Below are 14,018 nucleotides of genomic sequence, written 5' to 3'. Positions count from 1 at the left end.
TCAGACAATATTAAAATATTTATATAAATGGAAGAATCTGCCAATTTAGGAAATTACTCACACATTCTCTATGTGAATGTTAGCTTTAAAGACAGGCAAATAAACTAGATCATGGCTAAACATGCCACAGGGTACTCATTAAACTGTTCATTTCGGCCAGAGTGAATATTGATTGGAGAGGATTCCTGGTGTTTCCATATGATCACTCTGTTCCCCCCTGTTAATATTGCTCAGAATTTCTAAAAAATGTAATTCATTAGTCACTCTTTGAATTGTATCACCTTAAGATTTGGATACTAAACTTTATTTTCTACGTATTAGTCTGCTCAGAGATTTCGTTTATTTTTTTTTTTAATTTTTAAAATCCCCTAAAGGGTATTATAGTCAAACTTGGTTTTGTAAAGTTGTAAGGAAACACTTAAAGCTGTATCAGCACGACTAAGACTGAATTCTTGGTACAGCATCATTTTGGCTGACTTTCTAAAGAAGACACATGAGCTAAATACATTTCTGGAATCAAATGAAAGCTTCTAGTATTGGCAGGAGCTCCCAGTAAATACATTCCTAATTACTTGTTTCTGACAGGGGTGTCTCTGAAATACAACAAAAATGACCATTTGGAAGCTGTCATTAATTGGCAGGTCATCAAACAAAAATCGTTCTCATTAATTTTAGTTTTGTTAAACGCATGTCCTCCCCGTCGTTGGAGGGGTCTGAGCAGGTGATGGAACTAGCATATCAAAACAGGCCACTTTCCCTTAACCCCATATGCATAATCAATAATTAACTTCCAGAGGCTTCACAGCCGTGTCAGTACTTGGAGATTTTCAAAGTATAATATGAAATGAAGAGAAAACGAGTATTTTAAGTACCTAGGAATATGATAGGTACTAAGCAAACTTGAATATGAAGGAGACTCAAAAACCCCCAGCCCAGGGATCTCATGGCAAAGCCATGTTATTTAATGTTATTTATTTATTTCCAAGAACAAAATTATTTAGTAAAATACAAGGGAAAGCAGTAGAGGAAGGTGTATTACTTAGACAAAGCAGAAGCTGGGTAATCTTTTTGTGTGCCTTAAAACTTAAAAAAAAAAATGTGCCTCAAGAAACCTTATAGATACCTTGAAATTAGGATTTTCTGTAGTGTTTGATAAAGTTTACACCTTGAAAATTATATATGCATCTTTCCCTTATACCAAAAATAAATGGATTGGATGATGGTTCTTAAGCAGTGTTTTCCAATCGGATAAACCTGAAGATATATTCAGCAAATGGCTCTAGAACCTCCCCAAGCCTCAAAAAAGTTCATTTGGGGCCAACCCCCTTCCTCTTCCAGAGTAGAATTTCATGGTGCATCATCAGAAATGAGTGAAAAGATATGAGTGGATAAAAGTAGAGATACGTGTAAGTAGATGTGACGTTGCTCCTGGATGTGTAGATAGAGCTACGTTTCCTGAACACTTTTAATAAAAGACAGCTCACTATTTCTTGGACACCATCTTCCTGCTCTGTGTTCTAGAGGAGATCACTGTTGGGTCAACTGACTTGAGTCAAAATTTAACTTTCTCAAAGCTAAGGTGGGAGACAAATTCCTGGAAGCCTGATTTCAGAGCCTTAGTGTGACTTCAGTGAGTTTAGGTCTATAGAAATAGACCATTACCTGCAGCATGTAACCAATGTGATGTTATAGTTGCCATATTGAACATGTATTGAGCCCTTGCGGTGTGAAAGGGATTGTTCTAGCCAATTTGCATTTGTTATCTCATTTTAGTTGTCAAAACAACTCAGTGATATAGGTACTGTTGTCTCTATTTTATAGATGAGGGAACTGAGATACAGAGAGGCTAACAAAGCAGCCCAGGGTCACACAGATACCAAGCAGCAACACTGGGATTTGAGCCCCACAAGACTGTTCAGGAGCATATACTATCAACCACTATGACGTATGACTTCCCAAGATTAGATACCATGATATTTTTTTCAATAGACTTATAGCTTCCCAAATAATTCCTAATAGATATGATAGTATTCAGGAAATGCCTTCCTGTCATCACAAGCATTTTAAGAGCTAAATAAAATGCTGATAACATTAGTTTCCATTTCCATTTACCAAATTCAGGCACACTCATTAGCATAAGGCTCTGGTCTTTTTTTTTTTTTTTTAAGATTTTATTTATTTATTTGACAGAGAGAGAGACAGCCAGCAAGAGAGGGAACACAAGCAGGGGGAGTGGGAGAGGAAGAAGTAGGCTCATAGTGGAGGAGCCTGACGTGGGGCTTGATCCCATAACGCTGGGATCACACCCTGAGCCGAAGGCAGACGCTTAACAGCTGTGCCACCCAGTCGCCCTTCAGGTCTTTTTTTTAATAGAAGATTTTAAAAATATTTCATCAGCAGTCTTGACTGTAATAAAATGCCGTGTTTATCTGATATTTAATTATTAAAGTTCGTGTCAAAGTCTCCAATCTATCCTATTCCTCAGGGGTACTATTGGATTTGCTGATGATTACAAATTCGTTCATGCAATATAAGTACTAATTATTAACCTTCCTCAGATATGATATTGTGTATTTAATAAGTATCCATACTAAATTTTTAAGCTGATTTAAGTTTTTTTTTTTTTTTTATTAAAGAAATTTCATTCTAAACCTTTAAAGCACTGAGACTCACATTCTGGCAAAAAATAACTTTATTTAGGCAGTGAGTTTTATTTATTTTTTTAGGCTGTGAAAAATTTTAATTGCTACCCATTCCTAAAGAATTTACTTTAGCTTTACCTTTAGTTTTGTTTTGTTTTTTTTTAAGATTTTATTTATTTATTTGACAGAGAGAGACAGCCAGCAAGAGAGGGAACACAGCAGGCGGAGTGGGAGAGGAAGAAGCAGGCTCCCAGCGGAGGAGCCTGATGTGGGGCTCAATCCCAGAACGCCGGGATCACACCCTGAGCCAAAAGCAGACGCTTAACGACTGCGCCACCCAGGCGCCCCTACTTTAGCTTTAGTTTTAAAGAAATGGTGTCATCTTACCTTCTTGATTTTATGTCAGAAACTTTCAAAATACATAAATCTATTAAGAAAATGTCTTCATTTTCTATTAACGTCTTCAAATCTATTAAGAAAATGTCAGTGTGTCATAGAGAACAATGGGTTGGAGCCCCTGCTCGTGAAGTGAGGTTTCTGGGACCATAATTGACATTTAAACTTCATTGATTAAAAAAAAGACTTCTGGGTATATCAGTACATGATTTTCAGATTTCTTTCTTACAATCAGTCTCTTCACAGGGGTTGATTATTTTAAATCTTCATTTTAAAACCAGCTTGGGTGAAAAGTGTATCATTCTACATTCATTATCAGACTTTGTTTTATAGGCGAAGACATCTTGAAAGATTTTTTTTCCTATTTTTGTTTTTACAGATGTCCGAAGAAGAACAATTTATGAATACCACCGAGTAGAGCTACAAATGTCAAAAATTACCAATATTTCAGCTGTGGAGATGACCCCATTACCTAGTAAGTTACCAAGTGAACAGGGCTAGGTGGAAAATTTAATGATCTGATCTGTTGATGCATAAGTATCTTGCTCCTGTGTGTATATGGGGGTAGGTGGGTGATTTTAATTTTGGTTGAGCAATCTTTTTTTTTTTAATTTCTCTCCATGCTGCCAATTAGTCTTGATAAACCTATTCTGTCCTGTTTCCTAGCATGCCTCCAGTTTAATGGTTGTGGCCCCTGTGTATCCTCTCAGATTGGCTTCAACTGCAGTTGGTGTAGTAAACTTCAAAGGTAAAAAAGAGTAATGCAGAAAATTTAAAATTTTTACAAAGACTTGTTGCTTCTAACTCTTCCATTGAATCTTAGATGTGTCAGCTGTGTTGGTTAGGTATATATGAACAGATGTATACACGTTAAAAAAAAAAAAAAAACACCCATGACCAAAAGGCAAAAAAATGCTCAGGATTTTAAGGAATTTTAATATTTTCCTTTGATCACTCACAATTAGAGCTTCAAAGTCAATAAAATAATTTTCTGGTATACAGTTATCATCTCTATGGGGCTTAAACTAGATGGTGATCATGATTGATAGGTCTATAAATGGATGCTCTTGGCCCTTATTCTTCAGAAAACATGGTATGACATATAATTACTCTAACAAGGACGGTGTATGCATGGTCACATGCACCTTCTCAGTAAATTCCAGTGAGTATCTCAAAGGTTACTGGCGAAGGTTAGAGATGTAGTCCAAAGTTAGGGAATAAAGTGACAGTAACCGACCTCTACAGAAATAGAATGCGTGGTCTGATTTTTCATGAATGGCAAAGAGGAGTTTTTAGTCCATAGAGTTTTTCAGAGAATGAATGATCACTTGTTGGCAATACGGAGGGAAGACTTAACTGTGTTTTGTTATTTGCTCAACCATTTTGTGCGTCGGTGTTATCCCAAGCACTGGGAAGGCAGCAGCAAATAATACAGATGTGGTCCCTGCCTCCCCCATAGAGTTTCCAGTCTGTCTGGGAATAAGTCCCCTTCCACCTTCACAGTCTATGAAAAGTTCTCCCTGCAGGTGAGGAACCGAGTCTTCAGGCTCCTCGTGTGTGCATGTTGCATCAGACCTTCCCGTTGTAGGAGCACCCTCTGTCTTATCATCTTGCTGCAGCCTTTGCTCTAATGACAGAGGCCTGTTCGGGAATACTTGAAACGTTATTGAAGTATGAAGAATAGAATGCCAATTCTCTGATAACAAGCTTTGGGAAACATGTTTAACTTGCTAACTTTGGGGCAACCAGTACAGTATTGTGGCTAGAACAACATTATTTATTATAACCTCTGTTTTGTTTTCAGTGCAACCTGTTCCAATAATTTCCTTTGTGCCATGAATGTCAGAGAATGAAAAAGCAAGCAGGAGATTAACATTCTTAAAAGTAGATTTTAACTTTCCTGTATCTCTGGAGTGGAAAGAACAGCTTTGCAAATGAGAGTTTGTGGACATTTATATTCATATATTGTTGACATTCCATAAAGATTACATGCATATTGGAAGTTATGCAAAATCGGTTTAGATGACAGCCAAAAGGTGTCTCAGGAGATGGCACTTTAATATGTTTAGTTAAGTAATACTGAGCTCACACATGAGAAACTCCCAAAAGAATTAAGTGGAAGGCCCTGGCTTAAGGTGTGCCCCCAATTCAAGTTCCCTTTCTGTGGTCACCTCCTTTAAGTCCCCCTAAACCACAAGTCTGTGTGAGGTGCCCAACCCCTGTGTTTCTCGGTATCCTGGGCAAAATTCCATCATCAGCAGTCACCTTAGGTCTCGTGGACACTTGTTCATTTGTCTGTCTCCTTTGCTAGACTGTGGCTTTACTAAGGGTGATTGGTCTTTATATCTCCAGAACCTAAGAATGTACCTTGGACTGCAGAAAAATGAATGAATGAATGAATGAATGAATGAATCATCATTAGGTTCCAAATGAAGGAATCATGATTAGATTTGTCTGGGAACTAAGGGTTTCTGTGGATGAGAGACTTTCAGTGCTGAAGCTAGGAGAGTCCAAGGAAAACCAGGAGAGGTAGCCCCCCTCTAGCCAGATTACCATTAGAACAGTTCTCAACTGAAATAATATTGTTTTAAATGAAGGTTTGGGACACTACCTGTCTTTCACCAACCATTTCATTATTTTTTAAAAATATTTTTGCTGAAAATAAACATATGTTTATATATGTTTAAATATATGTTTTAAGTTCTAAAACAAGCAATTTTGCATTGTGCAAATGGCATTATATTAATATTTCTGTTTTATCGAGAGATTTCTCTGCCAGACATTGTGCCAAAGAATTTAAGTGATAAGTTTGAACTGAAACTAGATCTATGTGACTTCCAGCCTGTGGTCTTGATACCTCACCTGTCCTGCCTCACACCTGCCGGGCTGCAGATGCACTAAGCAAGTTAATCTTTATTGCTTCCTGAAAAGTAGTAGACATACTACTGAAAAATAAATATTTTTGTAATTGAGGCTGCAAGAAAATTGCATGGTTCTGAAATTGGCATAAAAAGAATGCAGAAGAGAATCAAGCAAAGCATAAGACTTTTGTGGATTATTGAAAGCATCGTTGTTTTAAAAAGGTTAATTGAAAAAGGGAAAGTGGTGATGCATATGAATAGGGAAGGAATTCACCAAAGAACATTACTTTAAAAACTACAAGTTTTCTGCATGTTACCATTTGGTGTTTTGCTGAATACCAAACACTGGTTTAAAATCTTAGATTTATTTTTAATTCTTCAGCAACTCAGTTATATACATATCAAAACCTGCTTAATTAATTGGTTTAACTATGGCTCATTGCACTTTTGTTCAATTTAATTTCCCCACTGCATTTCATTAATTTCTCCTTAGACCTGTGAGCTTCAAAACTTTGCTTTGGCTGCCCAGAAGCATTTCCCCAGACTTTAGAGCTTTTATTAACAAGTTCAATAAAACAAGAGGAGTCTTATCCTAAGCAGCACAAAAATTGCCTCTCAGATTTTTTTCTTCCATCCTTTTTACTTTCTCCTTTGTGCTCATTTACCCCTGAATGATAATCAGTTGGTGGTGATTATTGAACTCTCAAGTTGGGCTTGCTTTAAAAAGATAAGATAATTTTAATTGGCTTGTTTATTTCCTTTAATTCCTATTTTTCAGGAAGCAAAAACTAAGGCAAAATGTTTTTAATGGCTGATCCAAGGTCTAAAGGAATTTGAGTTATAGAACATTTAATGAGATCCATGATCAAAAATGTTACTTACGATAGGTGGCCCATTACTTATAGGTAAGAATGCTTTTGTTTCTTCACTGAAAATTGAGAGGACCTGAGTCAACCACTATCATACCTTCTATTTTCACTCATTCAACAAAAATTTCTCAGAGTCTTTGTGTTCAGGTTACTATCCTAGATTATGAATTCAATGGTAAACAAACTTCCCTCATGGAGCTTACATTTCTAGTATGAAGAGAAAGAATTTAAGCAAATAGACATGCAGAAAATAGAGTTGGCAGTGATGAGTGCTATGGCAAAAGAAATAAAACAAACATTATAAGGGAAAATGTAGCAAAACTGATAAGAATAATAGGAGTTTATTTGTTGGTAACATGCTTAAGCAACCTAGCCTTTTTTAAGGGAACTTGGTTTCATTAGCCTTCATCATCTGAAAGTCTGTTTTTTAATTGAAAGTATATTTTGGCTCAGGGCTCCTGGGTGGCTCAGTCAGTTAAGCATCCATCTCTTGATTTCAGCTCAGGTCCTGATCTCAGAGTCTGAGATCAAGACCTGCATCAGGTTCCACACTGAGCGTGGAGCCTGCTTAGGATTCTCTCTCTCCCTCTGCCCCTCCTCCTTGCCCTCCCCCACCTTTGTGCACATTTGCATGCAGGCTCTCTCTCTATATATACACGTGTGTGTGTGTGTGTGTGTGTGTGTGTGTGTGTGTATAGGTGTATGTATATGTATAGACTCTTAAAGTATTCATTCACTCATTCATATATTTAAAAGTTTATTGAATACTTTCTGCACTAATCTAAATAGCAAGCACTAGTATAAACACTGTGATAGTTCAAACAATAATCAGGTATTAAAGCCAAAGCTCTCATGGAACTTAGAGTTTAGCTTACCAAGCTAGAAAACAAACAAATTAATAATTAAGCAAGCAAAAAATCAGTTGATGATGAGTGACCTGTTGAGTTTGAAAAAGCCAGTGATTGCTGAGGAGTGGGTGGCCAAGAAAGGCTTCTTGGAGGAAGTGACTCTTAGAGCTGAATGATTGAGAACCAGCTACATCTAGCAAGGTGAAGGCAAAGAGTATTTCAAAGGAACTGGCAAGTGCAGTGGCCCTATAGTGGGTTCAAGCTTGATCTGATGATGAAAGGAAGAAGTGCAGTGAGTTGGGAGCATTGAGGGTTGAGCCTGAAGAGAGAATGGTATCAAATGAGGTCCGGCAGGTTGCAAAGTACCAAGACACGGATGGCTTTGTAAGTCAGGAAGTGTTTTATTTATTCTCAGGGTGATGGGAAGCCTTTAGATTCTGAAAGAACTTAAGCAGAGGAGTGTTGTATTTCATTATATATTAAAAATTAAACGCTGAGAGTGCCCAGGTGGCTCAGTGGGTAGAGCATGTGATTCTTGATCTTTGGGTCATCAGTTTGAGCCCCTTGTATGGTATAGAGTTTACTTTAAAAATATTAAAAATGAAACCCTGGCTGTCCCAGGAGAATAGTTGTGTGTGTGTGTGTGTGTGTGTGTGTGTGTGTGTGTGTGTGTGTGTAGAAAGATTGAAAAGGAAGAGAATAGTGGAGAGTGTATGCAGTAGTCTACAGGAGGAATGACAGCTGCTTGGTCAAGGATGATAATTATGGGGATCAGGAGAGATGAATGAATGTGAGATATTTTGGGAAGGAGACAAATTACTTACTAATGGATTAAAAGTGAAGGTAGAAGGAAAGATAAGAATCAAGGCTGCTTTCTAGATTTTTATTTGAGTAATGTGGACGGATGCTGGCATTCATTTTTTGAGATAAGTAGGATGGCACAAGAAACAGAGTCTGGGGTGGAGGGAAATAAAGAACTTAGTTGGGGACAAGTTCAGTTTGAGATGTCTATCAGACTTCAAGTGAAAGTGTTGAGTAGGTGGGAATATATAAACTAGAAATTTCGGGAAGAGGTTGTGGCTGGACTTTCAGATTGGAGAGTCATTATCATATAGATAGTATTTAAATTCATGGGGCTGAGTGAGATCAGCTATGGAGGGAGTGTAAATTGAAAATAGATGAGATTGTAGGAGCTAGCTTCTGTCGTGGCATAATGAAGTCTGATGCTAATTTTTCATTATATAAAATTATTTTAAAATATATTTGTATACATGTCTGTATAGACAGAGACTACCTATGAAAAGATACATACGGGATTGATAACAATATTTGTCTCTGGGGAAACAATATTTGTCTCTGGAGACAGGCATGAGGATGAGTCTTACTTTTTATTATGTACTCTTGTGTAGAAGTTGAATTTTTGCCACATGGAGTTGAAGACAAAAAGAGGAATCAACAAAGGAGAAATGAGAGAACATAAATTCAAGAGCAGAGATGTAGTCTTACTCATTTTAGTGTCTTCCACAGCACCTAACACTATGCCTAGACCAGTGTAGGCGCCCAACACATCCAGTTGGACTGGTCATGCAGATGATCCAGGCCAGAAATTTGCACTTTCATGAGAATTCTAATTGGCCACTTTGGCTGTTCCCATGCATTGGCTTTGTTGGTATCAGCCATAGGGCTATAGAAAGGACTAAGTTGATGTTTAACATTAAATGTCAACATTTATAATTAAGCAGGTTGAATACAGGGGAGTCAGTCTCTTGGTGTCTCACTTTTAGAGAAATTTCCACCTCTTATTTACTTAGCTCTGGTCATGGTCATAGGACTACATGTAAAAATTTGGGAGTAAATACTTTCTTTGATTCCACCCATCAAAAGAATAAGTAGAATAGGGAAACCCCTACTAATGGTAGAGACATGTAGCTACTGGATACTAGTATCACCTATTTACTTAAGAAGATACGAGATGAGGGAAAAATGCTTTTGAATAACTGCTCTATATTTGTTTCGACCTGTTATTTCTATTGCATTTCCTTGAACATACCATGTTCAAGGCTGTTATTTTCCACTGAATGAACTGGATTTCTTTGCAGTAACAAAAAGAAAGATAGGGAAAAAAAGTGTCATGGTATTACACATGCAAAAATTTTGAAGTGTATAAAGTCAGAAATAGTGGCTAATAATTCATTAATGATACAAAATGTATTATCAACCTATATAAAGGATGAAAAACTCTTTTTATATAGGCACAGCTAAATTTTTTAAGATAGAATGTACTCATTATCATATGCTCATTTAGCTTATAGAAATTAAACTACCTAAGTTTGGGTGGAAAGAGAAATGAAGAGAACAAATTTAAATAATGCAGCCAATCCAACATTTCCCCAATCAGTAATCTTATGCTTCTGAATAAGAGCACCAAGGAGACTCAACTATACCTATCTCCTTCAGGTTTATTTCGATGTACCCCTAAACACATAAGCACATTGGCAGGATTGAATGTGACTTTAGGGTTTAAGGAAACATCAGACATTTTTCATACCACATGATCCTAAAATAAAGCCAACAACTTCATCTAGGATCAGCCAAAATCCAATGTCACAGTGACATTGGAGGGAAAAGTGGTTTTATTAAAAGAGTGGCAGGCTTCTGAAAGGGCTGTACTAAGGGAATTCCAAACATATTTTGACGCGGTATGATTTCTACCTACTTACTCACTTCCATATCTAGCCCTCAAGTAAGGTGCAACTCCACTGTAATCCTCACAGGGCCGTATAAAGCATTGTTAGGCTGATTTAGTTGTAAGTCTTAAGTTAGTCCAAGATTTTAAGCCTGAAAAGATAGGATCAGAAAACCCACAATTGTTGAATGACACTCCATGTATTCTTGGAATATGTGGCCCACTCTGAAATTTGTAAAATTAAGATTAATCAGCAGGGTATAATTATACTTGTTTAAATGTACCTTTTATATCCTGGGCAAAGCCATAGCCTATAACCCTTTTGAGAGTATGGCCTAAGTTCATATTCAAGGTTACTCGTATACTACACATTTACATGATTCTTTCACATAAAGGAAGGGGTGAATTCCAGACCTAATAAATAGTAGCTATTGGGGAAGTCCAGCAGCCCTGATCCAAAATTAATTATAACTGTATGCTTATTTCCATGGATTGGGTTAAAATAAAGTTCTACTTGGAAATGAGCCAAATTTCCGATGGACATTTAGAACTCACCAAGCTTTAAGTTTTAAATAAACTTTTGTTGATTTATGTTTCAGTATGCTGACTTTCTTTCAAGTTGAAATCACCTCTATCTGCCTATTAGAATTACTGATTAGTAATATTTTGATAGCTGAAAATGTTACCATTTTCAATTAACTGAATGTCAGGTTTAAATGCAAAATATGAAGCTATTTAAACTAACAATCTATTTTTGTCTTTGATAGAAAGTTATGTCCTTACTGAAATATCAGATCCAACAAAATTATTTAATCGATGAAAAATTAATTGGAATGCTATTCATGCTGCCTAGTCATGATAGACAGGAAGAAGAGAATGCTACCATTTCTGATTGAAGGCATCAGAGAAACAGTAATCTTTAATTATATACTCAGCAGCAATGGATAAGGTCTGAAAACGTCTGAAAACTGGTCTGAAAGTGCCGAGCCCAGTAGCCCAAGTCTAGACCAAATGAGATTCTTTCTCTTCAGTGAGTTCCTATGAAGTGTATCGGGCTTTCTGTGCCAGGCGGAACCAGCCAGTCAAGGTTCAGGAGGAGCTCCGAAGTGAGGACACATTCCTGTGTTACTCAAAAGGAATCAAAATTCCCCAAATGCATAGTAGAGGCAGTCATGTTTTGTTGTCCTAAGTGGATTAGACTAGATGTCTGAATACCTAATGGCCCAGCCAACAATTGGCTGACTGATCTTGGACAAATCCATAAACTCTTTGACTTTACATCCTCGAATGTGCAATACATATCTCATCTAGATATATGTGATTCTCGTATTTCTTAATTCTGAGTGGCCCTAGGTTCAGTAGTTCTCAATTATTTCTCAATTATATCTCAATTTAAAAAACTGTACAATTAGTACAGTTAAAAATTGCCATAGGAGCCTGTTGAAATGCAGATTCTCTGAATCTTAGCAAGGGATTCATATTCAGTAGGTCCAGAGTGGAGTCCAGGGACTGAACTTTTTAATAAACCTCTTCTGGGGATCCTTAGGTAATCCAAGACGAGCACAGTGGAAATGCTGATCTTCTATCAATGGGCTGAGAGTCTTGTAAGCCTGCAGTAGTGCACCAAAGGTGTGTGGAAACACTTAGCCTTACTTTGGAATAGAGGAATAAAGAAAAAAAATATTTGAAGATAAAAATATTTGTTGTTAAAACCTATTAGGAGTTAATGAAATAGGTGTTGATAAAAGAAAGCAAGAAGTTTTTGAATAAGTACAGTGTATGTAATAAATAAATAGGGAGATTTGGGAACATTGTTAGCTAGTTAAAATCATTGGAACATCTTTGATTTCTGAATTTTCATTCTATCACTATTACGAAAGTAGAAATTCACTGTTCTAAAGGAATTGAGGTGCTTCTAGAAATTCCATGCAGCCAAAATAATTGTTTCAGATGTGCAATGTTCATAAGAGGTAAATTGAATTTGAATTTATTTTAGTGCAACTTATAATCCTTTCAAATTTAAATACAGAATCTTAGCATTTCAGTTAATTAACTTGTTCTGAAATACAGCATAAACAAAATTGTCTTGTAAGAATACAAATTTAAAGTCTGTTTTTTTTTCCTTTTGAGCATTCCAAGCCTAACTTTAACAAAAGTGTACTAATTCTTTTTGTGTGAATTAATTATAACAGTGTAATAAGCTATGATGTTATTTGATCCATTACATGAAAGCATTTTGAAGTATACTCTAACATAGAGAATAATTTTGAAAAGATCCTTAAGATACTAGTAACAGGGTTGACCTTTGGGGAAACTGCCATGAATTGGAAATTGGCATAAAGAGAGATTATTACCATTTCATCATATTTCCTTTTAAAGAGTTTGAATTTTTATCACATGTACATATTACCTATACTGATTCAATTGACAAACATATATTTTTAAGACAATGAAAGGAAATATATGTGTTAAAATTTACTAAGAAAATTTGGATACTCTCAGAAAATTCTGAAGTTAAACTTTCAGGAGCAGAAAATTATCAATTCTTTTTTTTTAAGATTATTTATTTTGAGAGAGGGAGAGAGAGAGAGCCATGTATGTGTGCACAGGGGAAGGGGCAGAGGGAGGGAATCTTCAAGCAGACTCCCCACTGAGCATGGAGCCCAATGGAGGGCTTGATCTCATGACCCATGAGATCACGACCCATGGGAACAGGACCCAAAAGATCACGACCTGAGCCAGAACCAAGAGTCAGACGCTTAACTGACTGAGCCACCCACATGCCCCTTCTCAATTCTGAATATATAGGTTGCATTTCTTTCCTCTGGAGAGATGGAATTGGATTTATTAGCCTTTTGGATATAAAATGCATGTAATTCTATCGTTTTTAAAAAAGTATTGAACCATGTTTTTGTCTATCTTTTCGTCTATCTGTCAATCATCTATTTTGCATTTTGGCCTCTGTCTCCTTTTTGCCACTGGCCATCTGCCAGTCTTTGAAGACGGTTGTGAATACAGAATAGGCACCAACTTCCTTTTTTTCCAAACTCAAAAGCAACAGGTGCTTGAGCCAAGTCTCCCGATAACCAAGTCCCACCTGAAATATCCAGGCATTCTTTTAAGTTGTCTCTGATCTTCCAGTCAGCGAATGCTGTGTTTGTATTCCATCTGAGCACCATTTGGCAAGCTAGAAATAAAATCTGTAGAATTATTTAGTATCACATCTGTTTATAGCTGCTTTTTCAAGATTAACCAAGTGATTTTAAAGTTTTACTTATGTGCTAACCAGCTGTGGTGACTGCATTTTATATGGTTATAATTTGGAAAGCTAAAACGTCAACAAACGTAACCCAAACACATAGATGGAGTATCTGAAACTGGAGCATTTTAGTGCTAAATTACATGTTCCATTCCCTTAGCTTCCTGGCACTAATATAGTAATGAGTTCCCCTGGAAATAATTAAAAGTTAATTGTCCAAGAATGAGATTGATTTTGTTCAGTTTAAAAACACTAGGTGCTAAATTATTATGAAAAAAAATATGATCCGTAAAGGACAAGAAAATAAACATTTAAAAGCAAAAAACAAAGTTCATAGTTACCTCCTGTTAAAAAAAATTGACACGATTTTTGAGTATCAGGGAGCCTTAGATTAATATTCATATTGAAAAGACTAACATTATGGTAAAGAAGAAAAATTTTAATAAGTAGTTTATGG

General features: G+C 36.4%; 1 protein-coding gene across 1 annotated transcript in view; it reads left to right on the top strand.

Annotated features, from left to right (window-relative positions):
- Nucleotides 1–14,018, top strand: part of PLXDC2 (plexin domain containing 2) — a 432,671-nt gene that overhangs the window by 330,032 nt on the left and 88,621 nt on the right. Inside the window, exons 8-9 of the mRNA XM_026478971.4 lie at nucleotides 3,418–3,513; nucleotides 3,705–3,786. Coding sequence (XP_026334756.1) covers nucleotides 3,418–3,513; nucleotides 3,705–3,786 — 178 coding nt within the window. The remainder of the gene's footprint in view (nucleotides 1–3,417; nucleotides 3,514–3,704; nucleotides 3,787–14,018) is intronic.

The sequence above is a fragment of the Ursus arctos genome, unplaced genomic scaffold, assembly GCF_023065955.2.
Source record: "Ursus arctos isolate Adak ecotype North America unplaced genomic scaffold, UrsArc2.0 scaffold_30, whole genome shotgun sequence".
NCBI classification, from domain to species: domain Eukaryota; kingdom Metazoa; phylum Chordata; class Mammalia; order Carnivora; family Ursidae; genus Ursus; species Ursus arctos.
Note: the sequence above shows the minus strand (reverse complement) of the source record. Positions and strands in the feature narration are given on the sequence as shown.